The 24,060-nt window shown below is 39.8% G+C and overlaps 2 protein-coding genes across 2 annotated transcripts; one reads left to right on the plus strand and one right to left on the minus strand.

Annotated features, from left to right (window-relative positions):
* The first annotated feature begins 1,238 nt into the window (after positions 1 to 1,238).
* On the plus strand, positions 1,239 to 10,250 carry rad23b (RAD23 homolog B, nucleotide excision repair protein). Its single transcript, XM_084935385.1, has 10 exons — positions 1,239 to 1,445; positions 2,301 to 2,382; positions 4,004 to 4,083; positions 5,834 to 6,015; positions 6,108 to 6,157; positions 7,160 to 7,287; positions 7,379 to 7,514; positions 7,655 to 7,782; positions 9,320 to 9,481; positions 9,709 to 10,250. The coding sequence occupies exons 1-10, from the start codon at positions 1,380 to 1,382 to the stop codon at positions 9,820 to 9,822; spliced, it is 1,128 nt and encodes a 375-aa protein (XP_084791511.1). The 5' UTR covers positions 1,239 to 1,379; the 3' UTR covers positions 9,823 to 10,250.
* A 298-nt stretch (positions 10,251 to 10,548) lies between these two features.
* Positions 10,549 to 16,720, minus strand: klf4 (Kruppel like factor 4). Its single transcript, XM_084935383.1, has 5 exons — positions 16,381 to 16,720; positions 16,138 to 16,249; positions 14,582 to 15,437; positions 13,844 to 14,014; positions 10,549 to 13,462 (listed from the first exon to the last, which is right to left on the minus strand). The coding sequence occupies exons 1-5, from the start codon at positions 16,383 to 16,385 to the stop codon at positions 13,287 to 13,289; spliced, it is 1,320 nt and encodes a 439-aa protein (XP_084791509.1). The 5' UTR covers positions 16,386 to 16,720; the 3' UTR covers positions 10,549 to 13,286.
* Between the last annotated feature and the right edge of the window lie 7,340 nt (positions 16,721 to 24,060).

The following is a 24,060-nucleotide window of genomic DNA, read 5'->3' on the forward strand; positions in this document are numbered from 1 at the left end:
TACTCTCTCCTATATTCTGTTGCAGCTGATTTTCAGTTCGGTCCAGTCTTTTCTCCCTCTTTCCTGATGAGGCTTCAGTGAGCAGTAGATGGATCAACAGCTATCAGACCTGTGTCAGACCTATGATTTTTACTTCCTATTTCTTAGGAACATGACTTTCAGATACTGTTCATCTGCTGATATGTTTGGGGGGGTGGGGTGGGTGGGTATGTTTGTTTTTTCTTCCTCCGCTTGTCTAGTTTCATCAAAATCTTTAAGGACACAGTGCACAGCATGCTGAGATATGCCAAGTTTTCAGCTCATAGATCTTTGGGACTCATCTCATTGGTACAGAAATATTATGTCATGCCTTTCAAACTGTGTTATCTTTGAGATTTTTTGTAGATTCAACTAAAGAAAGGGGAACAAATGATGTGCTTTTGTGACAGGCTGCTAGTAATAAAGTGCCTAAAGATACAAGTTAGGTGTTTTATTGTGGTTAGTGAGTCATAGGTCAGTTAAGTGGTTCAAGAAACAAACAAACAAGCAAACATTCCCCTGAAAATGGTCACGTAAAAGGACTGAACATGAGTGAAAAAGCAGCCATTGTACAAAGAAAAACTTTAAATGACCTTCAGAAAGCCAAGACCTGCTCAAGACCACTTTGAAAAAGTACAAGAAAGTCTGGCTCTTTGGAAGCAAAATATAAACTAATGACAGGTGACTCTGGACTTTTGCGCAGTACCTTACCCTGTACTGTATTACAAATAAATGAGTATAAAAGAAAGGAAAGTTTGCAAGCTCACTTGGGGACTAGTAGCTGGGGGAGTAGCTTTTTATGTGTATGCCCTTATGTATCACATGAAACAAAATGAATGATGAGCAGTAAAAATGTTCTTAAGTAATGTGCTTAACTGTACTGGAGAATTTCTGTTTTCTGTTAATTCACATTCATCTGCAGTTAATGCTGAATTTGCAGGTATTATAAATAGCCATAAAACATCAGCTTATAAAATATATTTTTGCATGTTATTGAAATTATAATCCACAAGACTCTTGGCTTACTTGAGTTTTTCTGCGTCATTTTGCCCATTATACTTGTGTGCCTTCAGTTAATCAGCTCGCAGTGTTTCTGCATTGTAATACTTCATTGGAATCAAGCGTGTTGGAAAACTCATCAACGAGCACACCTGAGCATTGTGGCCAATGCTCAGTTTACTGTAGTACCGAAGCAATCCAGCAGAAGCGCTGTCCGTCAAGTATTTAACATAGAAGAAGAAAAGCGATACGTCATGGCGGCTGACAGTTTACGATGATTTAACGAAAACAGTAAAGACTCGTGCAAGTTGGATTTAAAGCGTTTAAACCGGACGCAGGAATAATAAAACTCCACCGACAAAATGCTAATAACTTTGAAGACCTTACAGCAGCAGACTTTCAAAATCGACATCGATGAAGAGGAGACGGTGAGAGTTAATAATCATGCATTTTGTGACAGGGGAGTGGAATGGGAGTTGAGTATGTCCTGAAATCGACATGATTTGTTTTGACTATTTCCAGTTTTGGCGTTTTATAGGCAAGTCTGGGTTATAACGTAAGATTCTTTTTGGATGCGTCTGACGTGCATTAGAAGTTCGGCTTAATGCAGATGCGCATTATTTTTAAAAACCAATCAGGAAATTGTTTTTGTTGTCAGCATTTAGCCGTAGCCCACTTAAGGCTCCAAATGTGAGTGTTACGGGGGGCGGGGTGGGGTTGACAGGTTAGCTTGAACCTTACCATTTTAGTGTTTCTCAGTCTTTTTATGTTGGCTTGTAAAACTTATTGTAATTGGAACATTTGGGTTAAGGTAAAACAAGAAAACATTTGTGCCATTTAGAGAAAGTAGCGTTATTTAAAGTAATTAAAACATGTTGTACTTGTTATTAAGCTTGTATAAACTCCCTTTTGTCTTTGGTCAAAGATATAAATCTTTGAGCTAGCGTTAGCTTTAACCGTCGGCTACTGAAGGCCGGCTGGCTACAGCACATCTCATTACATCTCATTATAATAGGATTAACTTTAGTGCAGACACTTAACTTTTACTTTCGACGTGCTTGTATGCATATTAGTCGCCAGATTATAGTTAGCGTTGCACTGCTTTTAAATGTATGGTTTTGCATAATCACCGATGACACAGCTGACACAGTTGGGTCACACTTTGGACTTTTACTCCTGTTAGCGTTGCAGGGCTGGAGAAAATGGTGCCAGTAAAACATCTTAATGGTTTTGTTGGTAAGGGATGAAAATATGAAGTAAAAGTGCATATGTTTATTTCACAGGTGAGGACATTGAAAGAGAGGATTGAGCAGGAAAAAGGGAAGGAAATCTTTTCAGTTGCCGGACAGAAACTGATTTATGCTGGTATGTTATATGCTCTTGTATCTTCTTAACTTCTTTCTTTCTTTCTTTCTTTCTTCAAGGAAATATTAATTTTTAAAAAATTACTTTATTCTTATAGCCCTTTTTAAGCACACAGTTACAAAGTGCTTCAAAGTTTGGATAAAATCACACATTAAAGATAAGCGTCAACCATACCAACATTGGCTTACATTCAGTCCTACATACACACAACTCCAATAAACGCATAATGAAACATGAGTGAACGTTTAAGAAAACACTAACAGTCGTTTAAACTACACTGGTCCAGAATTTAGGAGCTACAGCCTCAAAAGTATGATCACCTTGAGATTTAAAATGAGGGCGGGGAACTGTTAAAAGACCCTGATCAGATTATCGAAGAGGTTGACAGCTGTTATAAGGTCTCAGTAGTGTTGCTATATATGCAGGAGCTGATTTTTTTTATTTGTATTTTTGAGTTGTAGGCTAGGGCTTTTTTTTTTAGGTTTACAGTTCAATGAAAGACGACCATTGCAGAGCCGTTGAACTGACTGTTGTCCCAATTTTTGTTGCTGTACTTCCACTATACGTAGACCCCAAGGCAACTACTCATGTGAAATCAAGTCCTCTAGACAACCTTCAAATGGGCTTGTAAATACTATAATAGGATTAACTCACACATCTCCAGTGTGCGTGAACACATCTGTAACCTGGTCTTTACATCAGTCATGTCTTAGCAGACTGCTGGGTTTGCTTGTAGTTAATATGGAAGACAACAACTTGTCTACAAATACACTTGATGTACAAGCTGTGTGTTAAAGAAGCTGTGCGAACTATAAACAAAACATTCACCTTCAAACTAAAGGTTGTGTCTTTTGAAACATGTTGGAGTTGCAATAAAGCACTGCTTTTACTGTGAAGGTGAATGTTCTGTTTCTAACTTGCGTTGCACAATCGAGTGTTTGCGGACAACTTGGTATCTTCCATGTAAGCTTTTGGCGACCATGATAGTCGGCTAGCAAACAAAAGAATAATGAGGGTGCAGCACCCTCTTTGCTACGGATTTCATCCAGTGACAGTCAGCAACCTCCAACAACCGCTCGTCAACCAGTGAATGAATACATATTTTTTTCCTAGCCTTCAAAGGGTTTCCAGGGTTACTGGCCAACCCTTTGTTGGGCTGACTAGGCTCTAGGGCTATGTGACCGAGTCCTTAATCAAGTATATTCAGGGAACCTGTTGCAATTGAAGTCACCACAAACGCTAATTTTCCTTTGTTTAAATAATTTTTGCTAGTGTCTATATTTCAAAAAGTGCAATAGAGGGAAAAGCTGCATTAAAAATATAGATTTTTGTCTCCCTCAAACTTAAGTGACACAACTGAGCTTTTGTGTTTTTGAAAACCATCGGGGGCTCATTGTACTTTAGAAGCTTTGTCTATATAACAATACTGTATTGCCATTTAGACCTCAGGGTTTTGCTTGACCTGCTAAAAAATTCTCCGACATACATAAAGTACAAAACAAAAGCCGTGTAGCAAATCATATCATGATTCATCTGTTTACTGATATAGTTTGATAGTATCTGTTGTTGAGGTTAAGGGAGGGAATGCCCTGAAGTTTTGACTTTTTTTTTTGTGTTACAGGAAAAATCCTCAGCGATGACTCACCGCTCAAAGAATACAAAATCGACGAGAAGAACTTTGTGGTCGTCATGGTGACAAAGGTTTGGGAATTAGGAATAGTTTTAGTAAATTGCAGGTTTTCTTTGTCAAGCACATCTTGTGATGTTTCTGTAGAACACCATTTCCTTGTATATTATGAGTACAAGCTCATACTCAACTATGATTCGGCATTTCCAACCACTTGTCTGCTATTAAATATCCTCTTCTGCACAGGAACAAGTGCTCACAGCATAATCAGTACAGTATGGAGAGAAGGTCACTGTTTAGCTCTGCTGTCTATTCCACTGCATGGAAAATTAGTTGTTCCAAGCAGGGATTATCCTCAAAATGTACAAGAATTACTTTTTTACGATTTTTTTTTTTTTTTTTTTTTTTTTTTTTTTTTTGGGGGGGGGGTGTTAGTTTGTCTGTTTTTTGTTTGTTTGTTTTTTTAACTCTATTGTGCTACACAATAGTCCCCTGCCTGTTAAAATGTGTCTATAAGAAATAGGCTGATTGTAGCCTTCAATAAGTTTGCAAACTCTCCAACCAAACTTAAAATAGATTAAAAAATAAAGTGCAGAAAAACATACAAGTATTTAATTTGTTAATTGGCTCTTTTATCTGCACTTTCATGTGAGCTACTGTACTCTTTCTGTCTCCACTCCTGTGCTCCCTGTTTCGCAGAGAATGTGCAGTTTACACTGTGTGTCTGTAGGCCTCTAATCTTATTTGCTCAGCAGTGCAGAGTAGTCTAGGAAAAATACTGATAATAGGAAGCCAAATATTGCCCAAAATATCAGAACCCCCCCTCTTCTACATCACTTCACAAACTTCACACTGGAGTCCTGAGGAATACAGCCGCCGCAACTGAAATAGATTGCACAGTCCAGAGCAAAAGTAGGCCCAACAAAGGTAATGAAAATCAGTTTCTCCTAATGATGAGTAATGTAAAAGTAGCACAATTACTTGGGCTCTGATTCATGTTTGAGGCTGAGTTGTAAGCCACAGAAAATGAAGGCAGTGTCTTTGTGTATTTAAAACACGTTGTTGTTGTTTTGGGTTTTTTGCTAAAAGCACAACTACAACACAACAAGGACAGATATAATGGTAGAGCAAATGATGACAGTAACTATTGCCTTTAAAGTAGCTGATGAGTAAATTTGCACTTGTTTTAATGTGGGATATGATAAGATATTTGTTTTTTTTTAAATCCCAGAAACAGGGAATTATTTTGCAGTTTGGAAAAGACAAATCAGTTTTAAAGCTTTGAAAAATGTTCACATGGAAGGTTGATTGGTACTCTTGTGTGGGCAGATGAGCAGGTGCTTTTACAGTTTTATACTTTGGAGAATGGTGTAGTTCCAAGTTTAAGATCCATGAGGTAAAATGCTGATTATGAGAGAGGAGCGACTGCAGTGCCACAAATGTTGCTTATGTATCTAGAATCTATAGGTTTAAGGTATTAAAAAATGAGGGCTGTCCCAAATACCTACATCAATAGTGAAGTTTTGGGCCTTCTAAGGATTCACATAGTCACATAATCGGCTACAACCTTAGAACTTTTTATATCCAAGCAATCGTTCAGTGAGCAAATCCTTGTCTTTGGCTGGATATTTCCTGAGGCTGTCTTTTTGTTGCTCACACTGTCTGACCCATAGGAGCCCACTGAGCTTCCTAAGGAATCAGTCCCAATTCCATGTGATGCAACAGCTGATCCAGCAGAGAGCAGCCTTAAGTAAAATACAGCCCAAATTTACCATTTTGATTACAACTAAAAGAAAAAAAAAAAACTACAAATTTGTTTTGCAGCCTAAAAAAGCCCCCGCTGCCTCACAGCCTTCAACAGCAGTGCCAGCTCCCAGCACTACAGCTCCAGCTGCACAGTCTGATTCATCATCCACTTCAGACAAACCAGCAGAGCAATCTTCTACAGACGACAAACCAGAGGAGAGCCAGCCTTCAACAACTGAAGCATCTTCCACTTCTGTCGGGTAAAGACGGGCTGATGCTTCTCTTTAACTGTTCAGTGTGTGGCTTTGAGAAACGACTTTTAGACCTAATCCAAGGTCTCCTTCTGTTACAGACGATCTGGAGATTCAGCAAACTTAATCAGTGAAGCAGTTTCAAATCTAGGTAAGCTTGTTTTTGTGAGGTTTAGTATTCTATTGCGTTCTATTGTTGTTGGATTTCTATTTTTTCTTGTTGTTGTATTTGAGGGGAAAGATTTTATAATGGCTAAAGTAGGGCTGTTTGATATAACAATATATATCGGATGACGATATAAAAACGTCTATCGTTTCATTTTACGCTATCGTTTGTTTTGTGGTGTCGCAAAATAAACCATTTACAGCAATAATTTTTCATCGTTTTGATGGTCACTGTAGTGGCTATATTAATTTCTTAAAGTTCTCTCTTTCTCTTATATTTAATATAACCACACTACGGACGGACAAGCGCCTGTTTTTATGCGTTGTCGTTAGCAACAACGACGGTAAAACCATCGCGTGTCCCCTTTTTTATTTTCCACATAAACCTTTCACCATAAAGTTCAAGATACTGTTGAGACTTTTCAAAATAAACTAATTCACATGAAAGAGTATGCAGAGTATTTACGGATGAGAAGCAAAAAAGAGCCGCCAGGTGCTTAAAAAATAAACCCTAGACTCAAACGTTAGAACGGGCTTTTCCCCGCAGCACGCCGTGTAATAAATACTCACAAAGAAAACGGCGGCTGTTACAACTTATGTCTAAAAATGTATCGTTTCATGCATCGGTTAAAACACTCGACTCCAGGTACATGACGCCCAGCTGGAAACACTTCACGCAAGTCGAGCTGCCCGAGATTCACAGAATTTAAAATGTTAAATTTTTGTGATTTTTATATCGTTATCGGGACAATAGATGTCTTATATTAGGATATGAGATTTTGGTCATATCGCACAGCCCATGTCCCTGTTGAAACCGAACATATATGCAGATATTGGGTCATTACAATGTTGCACCACTGAGCAGAAGTTCCTAAGTTTACTACATTCTTCTAGAAGTGGCTGATGACGTACTAAACGTCGGAAAGCAAAACTTGACTTTCAGTTTGTAATAACGAAATGTTCCGTCTTTGTGTTTGTATCCGTACAGTGACAGGCTCTTCATATGATGCCATGGTGAATGAGATGATGCTCATGGGCTACGAGAGGGAGCAGGTGGTGGCTGCTCTGAGAGCAAGCTTTAACAACCCCGACAGAGCTATGGAATACCTCCTCACAGTAAGAGCAGTGAAATTTTTAACAGAGTATTGTATATTCAGTAACTGTGTCATAGCAAATAAACAGGTGTATGTCATCAATTTCCCCACAGGGTATCCCAAGCAGAAATCAGGGTAATGCATCAGGTCGTGATGCAGCGGCGCCTCCAGCGAGTGGAGCTCCAGCTGCACCTGCAGGCAATGCTAGTGCTCCTGCCAATACTAGGTCTTCACCAAGTGCTGGGGGAGGTAAATGGCCTTATATTGTTCTGCAGCTTCAATGAACAAATGTTTTTCTTTGTTCTTCTTCCTGTGGCTCTTTTTTTTCCTTGTCTTTGTGTCTTTTTTCTTTCAATTTTTTGCCTGCACTGTGTGACTCATACTTGTAGGCAATCCACTGAACTTCCTAAGAAATCAGCCCCAATTCCAGGTGATGCGACAGCTGATCCAGCAGAACGCAGCCCTTCTTCCCGCCCTGCTGCAAGAGATCGGCAGGGAAAATCCAGAGCTGCTGCAGGTGACAGGACAGAGCCTTATGTGTCAAAAAATAAAAATGTTGTTGGAAACATGGATGTAGTAAAGGCTTTTAACATAATTCTTATTTAATATAATTAAGGGGTTAAAAAGTCATATTTCACTTAACAGGTCATTTGACCAGTTCATACTTCTACTTACTCAATGCAAGGTTAACTGTTTTTCCAGTTTGGATAGAATACACCTTCCCTTTGGATGGTCTGATATCAGTATTAAGTTGATAAGCCATATCCCTTACTCTGAAGGAGGGGCTCAGAGAATCACTTTTATATTTGAGGAAGCATCAGACTGAATTTAAGCGTTACAACAAATAATTTAATGAAATAATTCTAATTTAGTGAAGTGGTATTTTTAACTTTTTTTTTTTTTGCGTTGCTCAGTTCAAATGTATGTATTTGCATTGCTTTCTTTTAGCTAGTTGGGAATCACTATCACAAGTGCACATCTTTACAGTGAAACCGAAATCGTATAAGTTGAAGAAGATGAGTCTTCAAGCTTACATAATGGGAATTTGAAAAGCACCATGACTGGAGATTTTCAGTTATGGCAGATGTGAAATACCTCTGCTCAAACTGCTCACACTTTGCTGTTAGCTTCTGCTATGCTGTTAGCACTCCTGCCAGCAACTGTTACACTGCTGCTGACTCACAGTTGGCAAGGAACACAGAAATGAAGAATTGCTTCAGCCTGTTGTGAGCATATCTAATCTGGCTTTTCAAGTGGGGAATAGTCTGATATACTGTCCATATATCAGATCAGTTCATTCCTAACTTGGCATATTAACAAGTTTAACCATAAGATTAGAAAAAAAAATTATATCAAAATTGCTCTACATTGAGAGCAAATTGTTGAGTGATTGTCTCCTCTTCCAGGTTGTCTCCTTAGGCACCTCTGGACCGTTTCCAGAGTAGTTTCTGTTTTTAGTACGCGTCCTAGGACTCCAAATCTGATTACTTGCACCACTTCACCATGGATGACCAAGGTCTGAGTCAGTTCATCGAGTTAAGAATGCAACAAGGAGCTTACGGCATGAATTTGTCTCTAACTATAAACTATAAACATACAGCTCTGCTGTAGCATAAAGGGGTGTCTGAGGAAGAACATTAAACTCAAACCACCTAAACTGTGACACGGGCTGTAGTAGCAAAAGCACTGGAAGTAGTGGAGTGCTGCCATGAGGAGACTACTTATAAGGGGAGCTCAGACAAATTGACTTTAAGTCCTAAAATAAACAAATTCAAAAAAATACATATTTTCTAAGTGAAACTTTCTGGCTTCATGTTGTGTTGAGTTGTGTGACTGCACAGCGAATTCATGAGATTCCAGCTGCTTTGTGCAAATAAACCTTTAGACCCTTGGTGTTTGCGAGTCTTGTGACTCTAGGAAACTACTATACCTAATCACCTATTTTTTTCTAATTGTAAAATTATCATTTGTAGTCTTTATTTTTAATGTATTATTTATTTCTGCAGTAGAGAGTTTCCATTGCTATGGAGTCTTCTTTTTATCTACCACACTAGGAGATCAGCAGCCACCAAGAGCAGTTCATTCAGATGTTAAATGAACCCGTCCCAGAGCCAGTGCCAGGAGGTGGCAGCAGTGGAGCAGGAGGAGGAGGTGGCGGCGGAAATCAAATGAACTATATCCAGGTCACACCACAGGAGAAGGAGGCCATTGAGAGGGTGAGGAGAACGACACATGGCTGACACATGACACATTTTCCATAATTGCAAAGCTCAAGGCTCCTTTACCAAACATGGTGGAGTATCTATGTGAACCAGTTTCCCTTACATGTCACATTTGTGCAACATTTACTCAACAAAATGTCAAATGAAGGGATATTACTGACTGGGGAGTATGTATTAACGTATTGATTGACTAACTTTAAGCTATGACTCTCTAATTCCAGCTAAAAGCCTTAGGATTTCCAGAGGGACTTGTTATACAAGCCTACTTTGCTTGTGAGAAGAATGAGAACTTGGCTGCCAACTTCCTTTTACAACAGAACTTTGATGAGGATTAAACAAGCCATCTTCATTTCGATTATTTTCATACCACTTTCTCTATGTTTTGATCGCAGATTTTTTTGATAAATGTGCACAATAAGCCTTTTAGTTTCCAAAAAACTATTTTATTCACCACTTCCACATTCTACTTTGTTTGTAACACTGGATCTTTATCAGCTGGTGGCTGCTGTACGAGGGGAGGATTTTGTTTGTTATTGGTTAAAAATGAAGTAAAAATTAAAGTACAATAATTTTGCATCAGAAATAATCTGTTTATTATTATTTGTTATACTTAAGACCAGTATGTTTTATGTTAAGTTTTTTTCTGTTATGTGAGATGAGTTCTGGGTTCATCTGAAAGGTTCTGACAGTATTCATGCACTCTTATTTGATTTTTGGAGTTGACTTAAAATGGAGATTTGAAAAATTAAAGTGTTCAACACAAGCAACGTGGAGTTTTGTTTCTATTTATTTTTTTTATTCATCTTTGTTTTTCAGCATGAAAAAACGCCACGATTAACTGCTTATCTGAGTTAGTGTTGTGTTTCGGAGGTTTCACCAAACTGGTGAATCTGCAATGCGCATAGATAGATAGATCGATATGCATGCATTTTAACATGTGTGGTGCTATGGAGAAGTATTAGCCTTCTTCCTGATTTTTTTTTTTTTTTTTTTTTTTAATTTTCAAATAATCAAACAAATGTAATATTAGAGGTAACTTGAATAAATACAAAATCTAGTTTTTCATTTATTAATGTGAATATGTTAATGTTCCCAAACTTGCCAGGCCTGGTGTAGGAAAACGCCTGATAACCAGTTGTACCACATTTGGGGGAGATGATTTTTCAGAGCACTGTATAAGGAGGGTCAAAGCTTTGGGAGAAGTAATACAGTGCTTTTTTTTTTTTTTTTTTTTTTTTTTGCTGTTAATAAATGTGTATACTCACTTTCACATCTTTATGTAAAAAAAATAAATAAACACACACACAAGAAATCCACAATCCGTCTGACACTTTAGTCATTAAAATGCTGAATTAAAAGACATTGAAAATTAGCATATTCTTTCTGTGGCAACAAGCACTACAAATGACACCTGCAATTATAGCCATCTGGTTTACGAAGTGTAATTCTTAATTAAAAGGGAGATTCTGAAGGGATCGTGCTGTGCTTGAACCAAATAAACCTATAGGGGGCAACATAGACCACAATATATTTCCAACTTCCAAGCCTGATGATGTGTGACTGGGGGCTACCACTCACAACAAATGGAAAGCAATGCTACCCGCATGGTCTTACACACATCCTTCTTTTCCCCTTGTCATCCCTGTGCTGTGGTACTTAAGTCTCTAAAGAATGCTGTAATGTCCTAACTATATGATGTTTTTTCTCTATAATCAGTATGTGATGTTTTGAATCATCTTATAAATTCATATTGTTAAAAAATTATAATAAAAATTTTGTATTATTCAAAGGCTGTACACTCTCAAAGAGCAGTAAACCTCAGAGACACAGCAGCACCACTCAGGCGATCACGTAATCCTCAAAGAAAACAAATCCAATGGAGGCCACAGTACAAATTCACTCAGGATTTAATTTAAGGTGAGTCTCTATGGGGGTTTTTTTTTATTATCGTTGCCTCACCACAACATCTGATCTCAGGCTTCACCCACCTGCCAAGTGCCACTTTAATAAATGTAACTATACAGCAAATGTGTCAACATCTAAATACACAAGTAATACTCATACATGGGTTCTTATGGTTTTACCCTTTTCTTTCTTATCAGGATGTAAATTACTTTTTTCTTTCTTGATAAATTTAATAGAATTCTTTGCAAGGTGCTATAATGTCATCACGCTACAAATCCAAATCCTTAGTGATAAATAACACAGCTGTTGCAAACCCAGCATTAGATACAGTGGTAGATTTAATACATTTTTAAGTTCCCCTGTCAAAATGAAGGGCTATTTAAATATCTAAAAATGATCACCATCTGTATTTTAAACTTATTTGACATACATAAAAATAAGTACGGTTATTATAGTCCAAATCTCTCTACGAGGTCACACTGTGAGGCCTGCACAGTATAGGTATAGAGCCTTAACGGCTCAGCAACATCACCTTTCTACTGAGCTTTTTTCAGTGCTGTAAGTCTCAGGTCATCTATCTCACTGCAGCATATCTGAGTGCTTGTACTCCTATTGTGCACATCGGTGTCAGATTTGGTGTCACCCTTGAATGTCAGCCACCAACTCAGTTGTCCTCCCGATTCATCCGCCTGACAGGTGGAAAGAGAACTCCATGGAAGTGCGACATTGTAGGAGTGAATTTTCTTTTGAAAACCTTTTTAACAGCAACATTGTGTTAGGTCGCCTGGAGTGATCTCACCATTACCACAGAGGTCAGTGCTGTAATCTTCAACCTACTGTAAAACTTTTTTTTTTATAGGACTAATGTCTTTCATCCTGCCAACTGTTCATGTCTTTAGATATCAAAGGTTGTCAATGAAATGGCATAAAGGTCATAAAGATTTTTCTTCTTATACCAAATACATTTTATTATAATGTAAAATACAAAACAATAACAAAGAATTATTATTTACAAATGTACAAAGTTCAAGATTATATTACATATTTTGGCTATAAACAAACAAATATTTGTTCAGAGTTATTCATTCAATACAAAAATACAAGCGTCTCATATAAATTATTGCACTTTGCAGCTGCAGTGCATTGAAGATTGCCATCACCTTTAAAAAAAATGAAGTGTTTACCTGATTTAAGTCAGATTGCGGAAGAGAGGTTTCCAAGAAACACAAAAACCAAATGGCACTTTTTCATTTCACCCTTTTTGTATAATCTTTGGTACCTTTTATTACAAAAAAAAAAAACCTTCAGAGTCACTGAGCACCATTCTGTATAAATTAACATTGTACCTGAAATCAATGGCATTGCAGGTGAAATGTGTATATAAATATATATGTATTTAATTGTACAGTGTGTCGTTTACAGGGCCTATGAAGACATGTTGCTGGTAGAAGGCTTCTGGAGATGTTTTTTCTGTTGCTCCTGGTTTCCCTGACAAAAATACACTTCCAGTTCGAAAAAAAACCCCAAAAAACAGTTGGCACCTGGTCCTCCAAGTTTTGTCGGTTAAATAACACAAATTCCAGTTTGGTCCCTTTCATAAAAAAGTTTACAACCCTGGCTGAGAGGTCTTGTCGAGTCACCTGCACAACGTGCGAGCACGGGATCAGTCTTGAGAGAAATTCTTGGCTCTTAAAGATCCAGCGCTCTTTCATTTTTGTTTTTTCTTGCCATGAACACCACAGCTTGTCTTGTTGCTTGACACCAGTTTGAAGGCAAATCGCGGTTTAAAAGAAAAAAAAAACTGTAGGTCACAGGTTTGTTCAGGGTTCTGCTAACGTACATATATGTCCCCTTCCCCGCCCACTGGAGCCTTCATCCACCGACCATCCAAGTCTCATAAGTGTCTCTTCATGTGGAGAGCTAGGTGATCTGACCTTGAAAACGCCCGGTCGCATTTCTGGCACTGGAACGGCCGGTGGCCTGTGTGTTTCCTGTAGTGGCGGGTGAGCTCATCCGAACGCGCAAACTTCCAGCCGCAGCCCTCCCAGTCGCAGTGGTAAGGCTTCTCCCCTTTGATGGAAACACAATACACACAGAGCGGTTAGCACTGGCCCTGAGGTTAAAAACGGCCCAGCCTTCCCCACATTCAGGAGAAAAAGAGGTCCATCCTGTCCTGCAGCTAGTGTGTAAAGGCCAAACCATCCGGCCTGGGGTTTGTATTTGAAAAGGGATCAGTATCAACCTGTTTTACTGCACCTGCTAAACAAGTCCCCCTCCCAGCCCCCACCCTTCCAGCCCCTATTCAAACATGTTTGTCCATAATGAGCAAGTGATGTTCAACAAGGAAAATATCACGAAAATAAGAGAATAAGCTTAATGAGAGCGTGCTAAGGCTAAAAGCTAACACTAGTGTAAGCAGACGCCAGAAGCGTCAAACATCCATCTGCATACCTGTGTGTGTGCGGTGGTGCGCTTTAAGGTGCGAGCTCTTTGTGTATGTCTTCCCGCAGCCGACAAAGTCACACGTGTGTGTCGCCACTCTCTTCCTCGGCCAGGACCGTCGACCACGTTTAGGCTTTGGCTCCTCCGGCATGCAGTCACCAGTAGATATCATGAGGGGTTCTGTGGAGTCAAAAAACAGATGTGACAATAACTGTTATCATGGTCCCTAATCATACTCCACATGAACAGAGAAAACTTATAACTATATCAGAGATCACTGAACAGTGGGGTAGGCTTATAGCTGATATAACAGAGGCATAAAAATTCAATATTTGTTTAAAAAGAATGTATCTTCTGTCTCGAACTTTGAAGGGACTCAGAAAACATCAGCCCCTCTTAAATCATATAAAAAGCTTGTGCAAAATAAAGCTGCTATTCTAAAAGCTTTAATACTTCTCTGCAAAACACTGCACAGTGCCACAATTAATTAAAAAAAAACCCACCACAACAGAGAAGTGGTTAGTTTTAATGTTTTAAAGTAACAAACAACACAGATTCTATAGAAATTCAAATTCTGTATGCGGGCTAGACTTTTAAAGAGTTTTACGAGGACAAGATCCTTTTAAGTGCAACACTTTGAACCAATGGCTCGTTTAAAACCATTGACTCTGTATAAGTTGTGTTCTTAGACAGATTTTAAGAAAACACAGTTTTAAGAACTCTCTATTATAATAAATGCTCTCTAACCTTGGTACTGCATGGATGATGTCTGGGCGTAGGACGTGTATCCCGGTGGCGAACTATGGTGGTATCCCTGGGGAGGAAGAGGGATCTGAGAGTGGGAATGGCCCAACACCTGGTGTTCCCGGCTCAAGGGGTGGTCCGGGGAGAGGGAAGAGGATGAGGATAACCTGCTGTTTGTCATGGAGCGCCCTCTGCCATGGAACCCAAGATCCAAGTGGCTGGGACGCTGCTGCTGCTGGCTTCCTCGTCCGTGGGAGTTTACTCCAGCCAGGTGTAGGTCCATGGGTTGTGAGATGGTGCAATTACTGGGGTTTTCCTGCTTTATCCTGTGGCACGTGAAGGTCGTCGAGGCACGTGAGGGAGTCGGGTCTGACACAGCGTTAACACAGGCCTTGCTAACATTCATGCCTTGGTTGTAATCTCCCATGTCCATTGTTGTCTTGACTACAAACTTCCCATGGAGGCTCGTGGGTTGGAGGTAAGCCGGATCCAGCTCGGGTCTCATGAGCTCGGCCACGAAGCCTCCAGAGGGCGAAACATCGTTGATGTCTGGAATGGTGTAGAGCAGCTCGCTGGCAGTTCCCTGAGGGGAAGGGAGAGGGTAAGATGAGGTGAAAGACCCAGGGGAAGGAGACAGTCCCTGGGCAGAGGTGCATGCCATGGCATCCTCCTGCTGTTGCTGCTGCTGTTGTTGCTGCTGCAGAATAGAGTTGGACAAAATAAAGTCATAGTCTAAGTCCAGGTCCAGCTCTGTGTCTTTCTTGGACATGCTGGTGGCAGTGGGATGGTCTGGGTCGGGGCAGCTGCTTTCGTCTGGCACGCTGGATCTCTTAAGATGGGACAACTCCTCCTTCCATCTCTACGGGAAAGTTATAGAGGCAATTATGAGTGTGCTGGCACAATTTGATCATTTGTGTCATGTTGTTGTTTTTACAGGCACAGAGTCGAGAAAATCACACTAGGGTTTTATCCTGTATGTCCTGCTTGAAAACAGCCCTAAAACAGGGTAATTTAGAGTGAAGGGAACCTGGATCTGCAGTATGGAGACTGATTATTATGACAGCTTAGCTACAGAGCTGAGTGTGGTGCAGAAAGTGTCCTTGGCTGTAAGCACTTCCCAAGAATACTGATTTGTAGCTGAAAGCACGAGAAGAGGCACAGGTATATCTGGTGAATAAAGAGTGGGCCCTTTTTTAATGATCAGACTCAGAATAATCTTCCTTTCAATATTTTGAATTTGAACTGCATTTAATTGGAAAGCTAATCGAGCTGGATGCTCTCCACGGAGCAATACAGTAACCCATGTGCGCTTCCCGTGCATGTCTCACTGTCTCCACGCTAAAGCAGCCTGTGTAAACTGGTGCACGCCCCATTGGAGCGTGGTGTCAAGCCCTGGCTGTAGTGTAACAACATGGGAGAGACACATTGGAAAAACAAACACCCTAGAAATACACTGCACCCAATTCTTTGATGCTTTTTTTATTTTTGTTTTTTTACCCCACACAGTGCTATTTTTTTTGGCATGCGCGCATAATATGAAGTGACCACAGGATACTCACTAAATTGGCGTTTCCTATAGATTTACTCTTGATAGTGGGGCCGCTGGCAAAGGTGGATATGGAGGGCAGAAGGGTTCCACCTAATGCCATCTCGACGTCATTTGGAGGCTGCCTGAAATTTAAACAGAAAAATAACGTAAATCCTCGCGGGCTGATCCCTGGGGCGAGCGCAGGCTGTTTGTAGTCCAACAAGCAGATGTTAGTCAGTCAGATGTTGTCATTAAAAGTTTGTCAGGTCCACACCTCATCGCTTAGAGTTTATATATATACACACACATATACATAAATGTATATATATGCGGAGTCCCGTTTGAAAAGATTCTTCTGAGGATGCGGCTGCACTGCTTTGAATATCCCCCGGATTTTAAAGTTTCTGCTCCGCGTCGCGCATTACACTTTGGTTCCAGGACATGCCACCGCGAACGGGTTAAAAGCTGCCGGGCTGCTGCATTTTTAAAGCTGAAACGATGCTAAACGGGAAGATAGACTGGGGCGACGGGGCAGGGGGGGAATCCCTTGCTCCTGTTGCCATGCAGGGACCGGCAGTCTGAACTGAGGGAAGCGCGTGAGAGGTATTCGTCTTAAATCACTGGAGCGAAGGGAACCGCCTCTGTCGCCCCGGCAACAAAACATTAGCGGAGGGGGGAGGAGGGGAGGGGACTGGAGGGAGAGGCAAGGAGAGCGAAAGATTGGAGAGAGAAGTTTGTTTGTATTCATAGCAACCGTGACTCTCCTTACTTTTTGTTAGTCGTGCGAAATGTGGTTGAAGAACCGCGTTGTTCTAAATTCTGCACACGGCTGACATGGGAATACCTGAGACTTTCGTTAATAACGACTGGAGAGTCACCTGACGTGAGCAGGTGATATTAGGGCCTCGTTTCATTAGCTAACCCCGAGTTGTAAAAACACCAGGTAGCTCTGCTTTTGGCGTATTTAGCCAATAACAACAACTCTATTTGTGTTTGTCATTGCTGCGTTTGTTTCCCGTCGTAATTGTGGATTTGTTATTTAGTGGCACAGAGTAGTGCCAAAGCGGTGGCCTATCCCATGACAGGTAAATATGCAAATTATTGTGGGTAAACATTATGTTTATCTGTGTTACATCACGAACCGGCACAAGGACCCTGTGTTGGAAATCATTCGGCCACTCACTACTCCCCACTCACTGTAAAATAGGGAGCTCTGTGTAAAGGACCGCATAGGGAGTCGTTTCATATCCCCCATTAAATATCTAATTTGTGTCACGCAATTAAAGCAAATATTATGCTGAGTGCTTTTCTTCCAAATGAATCAACTTTGTGGTCGTTTTTTTCATCTTCAGAATAATGCATGATGGCTTTATAGTTTGTGAAATAATAATAATTAATAATGCAAACCTTCATTTGTATAGCACTTTAAAAACATAATTAAAAAGTGCTTTGTTGAACACAAAAAATAAATCACAGACAATACTGAGTCTTGAATACTTTGCTTTCGGACAGACCTGTAAAGCAGTGAAAACACTATCTAGTCCTGGACATACTGAGTACTGAGTTGCTTCACACAGCCTGTATATAAATGACGGAAATGATGGAAGCAAGTAAATCCAATGTTGCACCCTGCTGTCTTTCCAAAGTCCTGCAGGCGACTCTTCTGTTTTTAAAAAATATGTCAGATTTTATCTTGCTCACCTGATTTATAATCTCAGTAGACACCTTCTTATTCAGTGCATGGTCTTAATCCTTAGTGAAACATCGTATTTAATCCAACTCAGGTTTCATTTTGTAAATTATTTGTAAATTATAGTTTAAGATAAATTAGTCTAAGTTAAAATAGATGAAAAGACAGTATGCCGTGGGTAGGATATACTCCTGTTACTTATCGACGTGTCTTCAAGAGGAATTTTTGGAGCACCAACCATCAATCACTCACAAATCAAGTTAACATATCTTTAATTAGCAGTTACCATGAGACAATCTAGCTGTTACAAAGCTTTTTCATACATAACCAGCATCTGAGTTGTTACTCAAGAAAAGGTAATGTATTAAGTAATGAAATATATTACTTGATTTCTAAATTGAGAAAGTAATTTGTTGCACTACTTGTTGCATTACTAATTTATTAATAGATCAAATGACCTGAAATGCGCTGTCATATTATCACCAGTAATATAAACCTATAGCTATAATCTTCTAGCAGGATTGTGCAGGATGTGTTTTTTTCCCTCTTTGCCCAGCACACAGATGTCTAAAGAACACTTGCAACACAAGTAACGACATAGTATTAAATGTAGTGTAGTTACTGAATTACTACAGTGACACGTTACACTACTGTGTTACTGAAACATGCAATGTAACTACAGTAAGACGTTACTTTGTAACATGTTACACACGACACTGTATATAAAAAGCTAAGTAACAGCCATCTTCTTTTAAAGTTCATTCTGACCTGCAACCATCTCACTCTCTCAGGAATATTTTTCATGATTTCATTGGCTGGAGCATTTGATTAAACTGATTTGACTGGGTGGCTAATGACTGTCTAAGCACTATATAAAAGTATGTTTTGTTTTGTTTTTTATTCATGAAGAACAAAGAAATAGATCCACGTGACACTGCCCAACTCAAAATGATTGCGAAGAGAGAGCACTGAAGCCTGACGTGAATCAGTGGGAACTGTGACGTACATGTGACCTGCCTTAGGGCGTGGCTGACACTGACAGATCACTACTATATGAGCATCTGGTATGCTCAGTTCCCTTTCTAAATTATGACATCTGGTTTACATCAAAGAACCAAACAAAAAAACGTAAAAAATGGCACTCCACAAATCAGTGAGACCACGGTGACTATGCCTGTCTTTTATATACAGTCTATGGCCAGCCTTCATGCAACAAATGTTCCCACTGCTCTGCAAAATGTATCATTTTATTATTTATAAAACAATATGATTATGTTAGGACAATATTTTTAATAATTATTTAGAACGTTTACACTGTATTGCAAACACACTGCAGTTTATGCCTGGCCAAAATTCTGAGAGCTAGCCATGCTACACACCAAAGCCAAAGGTAACGTGCAATGCTTATCCTTAAATGGGCCTTCAATATACAAAATATGTTATCATTCTGAAACAAATGCTATGTGGTATGCTTGAAATATAGGCAACTAGAATTAAATCCCTTTTAACATTTTACTACGTTTCTTCAAGAAACAACACATAATAATTATCTTGCTGTCACTTTTAGCCCATATAAAAAAAAAAGAAGAAAAACTATAAACAGCACTGTAAACTTAACCTTTCCTGCAAGCATTAAAGTACACTGCTCATTTGAGCTGCGTTTGAACTGGGCTCAGCAGTGTTTGCACAGAACAGGAGAACTAACACAGACCTCTCTATCCAGCATAATTAGACACATTGAATCAAGAGTTCAGTGCAAGAGCAAACAAAGCGCTCGCTGCTGATCCTGCTGCATCAGGATCTTGTCTGTTAGGCATGTCAACAAATGTGCCGTCATTTCAACAGGACACATCTCAGTGAATATCTTCATTCACCGTTTGAAATTGCACAAATGCACAGCGCTTGGGCTGGCAAACAAGACTCGTGGGAAAATTGCCGACTAAAATGTAAATATTCTTTGGTAAATAGCAAGTGTATCCTGTTGGTTAGCTCACTGCAATAATTTGATATACTAATACTATGAGACTTAAAATCCGAACCTGCGTTATCTTTTAACGCCTGTAAATGTGCAGTGGGAAGTGATGGCTTCACACCAACAACGTTTGCACTACATCTTTTGTTCTTCAAGACCTGCTTCCTACAGCAGGTAGGAAGATAAAGGAACCTGTGTGAATATAGCCATATTCTTTATGATGGAAGATAATGGTGGTGAAAGTGATCCTGAAAACAAAGGCCTGGCTTTGACAACTGAGTTGCTTTTGCAATAATGACAGGCAGAGGAGGAACAGAGGAAAGAGATAAAGGAGGAGAAGGTGACACCACTGTAGGCTGTGTTCTTTTCCTGACACAATGAAGTCGTGGTGATTTAGTAACTCACACCAGACGCTTGTATAGAATATGTTAATGTAACACTCACAGTATCGGCTGAGAATATGAAAGACAAATCTGCAATACCCAGTTTTAGACTTTTTTTTTTGTTGCAAGGCATTGATGACATAAGAATCGGAGGTGGTGAGACTGAGGTAATGTTTTTGTATGAGCAAGCATAACTGTCTAGTATCTGTACGGTGTAATATTTTCCTCTGATTAACGTCAACAAGTGTCCTGGTATTGCTTCTGCTTATCAACATGGATAAAGTGTGAGTGCTATGATGCCTACCTGAAGAAGAACGGGGGTGTTGTTGTTGGCTGTGCTGAGAGGGTTTTTTGTTTTTTTTTGGTTTTGTTTCTAAAATGTTTGCTGACATAATCTGTGGCTATTCAAATTAAACAAACATATTTTATAGTCTAACAACACACTTGTGAACACTGAATAACAAAACGCTTAACTGCCTATCACTGGAGAATTTGAGCTTTTCTGGCATTGTTTCCATTGGTGTCCCTCAGTCAAGTTCCCCCTCCTGGAAAGCGCCCAAGTGCATATGAGTATCAGCGGATCATAACTCCAGATATTGAGGTTTGCTGTGCTCTCTTCCAGATGCTGTTCAGTAATTAAAAAATAGCTTTCATTCTTTCCCTAATTCTTGAAAGCTGAGTCAAGCTTTGTTGAATCTCAGTGCTGTACTTTCCCCACTACTCCACCTCGCATTAGGTTTAATACAATTATATATGTAGGAACTTTTTGTTTTGCAAAGCCAGTGCAAAGCCAGAGAGGAACTCAAGTTCAGATGACTTTCTGATTATTTGCTTTCGAACAGCACGAGCAACGAGGTACTGACTGTGGCTGTAATCGAATTATTTCTCCTATCGCTGTGGTTTGTAGCACTCAGACAGCTACGAGTCTCAATTCCTTCACTGGTGCTGCACAAAAGAAAAAAAGCGGCACAAAAGCAGCAAATGTTTGTAACATTCGCAGCTAAACTTACCCTTACAGCGCACTATTTGACAACAGCATCTGTTCAAAAATCCCAAACTGCTCTTTGAGCATTTCAGGTTTACAGAAAAATGTCACTAATGATTATATTTAAATTGCTGACCTACAGCCCAAAACCCAAATGTGGAAAAGACCTGAAAGAAAGGAAAATAGTAAATTACCGTAAACATTTTCAGTTAATTTTATGCAGTTGTAGCTGAAAAAGGAATTGAGGCATTGCTATTCTGCTAGCTGGCTAATTGTTATTAGTTATTTGACTGAAATATTATGTGAGTAATATTATTATTATGTAATGTACTTAATATATTAGTTTATAGGTGTTAACATTGTTTCAAATAGTTGTTCCCAAATTAAAATATATGTTTACAGTTTAAAATATTATAATAATATGCAATATAGCATCTTTTCACTGGATGTGCTTCTTACAAATAACCTTAGGCTAGGGGCAGATCTGATGAGTTGCATTCATTTTCTAATCATCTAAAGCTAAATCAAATTATTGAAGGATTTAGATTTGGTGTCCAGTTCAGTACTTATTTTAGATCAACAGTATATCACATGTGGTGCTGTGGCCTTGTATGTAAATCACTGCAGTGGTGAAAATTTTTGATAGTTGATGGATAGTTGTTGCTTTACAGTTCTGTCATGGTATGCAAATGGATGAAGTCTGGGTTTGTCCGGCTGCTTTGTTTGGACGTTTCCGGCCAAACCTCAGTAGCCAAACAAAGTTGCGGCTGGGCTGAGAAGCACCAACTGAATTTTCATAACATTTAATAATGTAGACCTGAGCATCCACTGGTTGTAGGAAAATGTTTCTGAGGTGCAGGGTGTTGATCGTGGGTAAGGCGAAATGGCTTCAGACGACGGAGCACTGTTAGGAAGAAGTTAGCAAGAAACAGAGTGAGAGGGAGGCGAGAGCTCCTGTCGGGCGGCAAGCTGTCCAGCCTTTGCCTGCCCTGGGATTCCAGCCTTAAATATCTAAGTTATTTTTAACCAGGCCCACGTAACAGAGCCTAGCGCCAGCCCCCTTTTAAATATTTTCTTTCCTTCAGGAGGGGAAATGGAAGAGAGCCACACTTCCTGGTCACGTGATCAAGCCTAAGAAGCTGAACATGCAACAGGAGGAGTGGAGAAGGGCGAGTGAGGGAAGGAGAGGGAGCCTGGTTGGCTAATTTGTACTCACACCAGCCCACAGAATCAGCGCTCAGCGCCTCCTTTCTGTAAGGTTTAAACCCCTCAGCTGGCCAGATGAGGCGTCGGATGAGGCAGTCTGTTTTAATCAGATGCTCAGACGTAAGAAGTCAAAAGGACCGGGGAAGTGATTGGTGTTCGTGAGCTGCAAAGGAAATGAGAGCGTGGGTACAGCACATCAGCAGACAGAGGGGTGGGGAGAGGGCCGTGTGACGTCAGGCCAGGGACCCACCAGGATTAGAAGCCTCTAAAAAGAAAAGGCCTGGGACTGGGCTGCCAGAGCTGGAGAGAATGTGTTTCTGTGTTTGACATGGGAGAATCAGGGACTTACCATGAGCTCACCTTGTTGACATATGGAGAACTTGGACGGCTTCGTGTCTCAATCTGAAACCTGAAATCATTACCAACCTCACATTACAGCCTGTGATGTTTGTCAGATTTATATTGTGTCTCATCCAAATGGGGCTCAGTTAATTAGATGATAATATAAAATATGTCTGCTTTAATTTAATGTAAATACATATAATTAGTGGCATGGTGTTACAAACATTTTGCTTGTGGTGAACATTTCCCATGTAGGAAACACACACTTAAGTTCACTTCCCTCCCTGCACACATCTGTTCTCTTATCTGCTCATTCTTTGAGATTTAAAAACAGCTTCCCTGATCAAGTATGGCCAGTGAGACATAAATGGGACTGCTGTAACTGTGACCAGCCAGAAACTACCTGAGTCTAGATTGTAGTCAGGTTGACTGCAGGATATTTGTGAGTTAGTGAGCCAGTAAAAGACAGACTCACAAGGCTTTCTTTCAAACACTGACAAGATTGGTCATGTGACCTGTAGGTGATCTTTGGGTTTCTGCTTAAAACTAATTTTACATTGCAGGCATATACAGCCCACTTGGATCTTATGTGGGCTGGAAAGAAAATTGTCTAGGCTTAAATTGTAAGAATTAAATGCGTGAAATAACAGAAATCTATATAATAATTACTTTGACCTAAAATGAATGACCATGAGGGGAGATCTTTATCTCAGGAAAAGCTGGAAAAATTATGAAAATACAGTTAAAAGTCCAAAATTGATGTTCTCCTTCACATTTTCCAAGGCCACCCAGTGGGCCGGATTCGAGTCTTTGCCAGGCCGATTCTGGCCCCTGGGCCTTATGTTTGGTTTTTAATTTTCCAGTCACTCGATATAATACAGTTTAATATTTGTCCGGCATGAAATGTAGGCCAATACAGGGTTTTACTGTGAACCTTTCTGTTGAGCGCCCACATAGTTTCAGTTTAGGCATCACTTTTTGCTTCCGATCGTTAATGGGAGTGTCCTTCAAGCAGGTCCTTTCAAGTGGGAACATTTTCCAACGCCTCCATTTTAACTATAACAACGATTTAGCTTGTTTGGGATTAACATCAGTTGAGCATGAGGACTAACTCAAATATCTGCCCATGCTTGCTTGGCTTTCTTTCTTGTTTTTAAGCCAGTTATCTTAGGTTTGATTAGTGACTCAATGATCTGGCCAATCTGTGTACATTTGACTCTGTTTAAAGTTTAAAGCCCTTAAAGGTGTTTGCATAGCTTCCAATAAACTTTGTGAATGGCAGGAAAATAGGGATTTTCGTTTAGAAATGAATGACATCCTTGAGTACTATAATTATATAAAGTGCAAATGAAGGCATTTTGTTTGGAAGTACAGTA

This window comes from Perissodus microlepis, chromosome 7, assembly GCF_051167445.1.
Source record: "Perissodus microlepis isolate ML-2025 ecotype Zambia chromosome 7, ASM5116744v1, whole genome shotgun sequence".
Classification (NCBI taxonomy): Eukaryota; Metazoa; Chordata; class Actinopteri; order Cichliformes; family Cichlidae; genus Perissodus; species Perissodus microlepis.

Coding starts and splice junctions, on each gene's coding strand:
- klf4 (XM_084935383.1), bottom strand. Junction 14,015..14,581: donor ATCATCCATGCAGTACCAAG/GTTAGAGAGCAT, acceptor TTGACTCCACAG/AACCCCTCATGATATCTACT. Junction 13,463..13,843: donor GCACCACCGCACACACACAG/GTATGCAGATGG, acceptor TTTCCATCAAAG/GGGAGAAGCCTTACCACTGC.
- rad23b (XM_084935385.1), top strand. CDS start 1,380: ATGCTAATAACTTTGAAGACCTTACAGCAGCAGACTTTCAAAATCGAC. Junction 2,383..4,003: donor ACAGAAACTGATTTATGCTG/GTATGTTATATG, acceptor TTTGTGTTACAG/GAAAAATCCTCAGCGATGAC. Junction 6,158..7,159: donor TGAAGCAGTTTCAAATCTAG/GTAAGCTTGTTT, acceptor GTATCCGTACAG/TGACAGGCTCTTCATATGAT.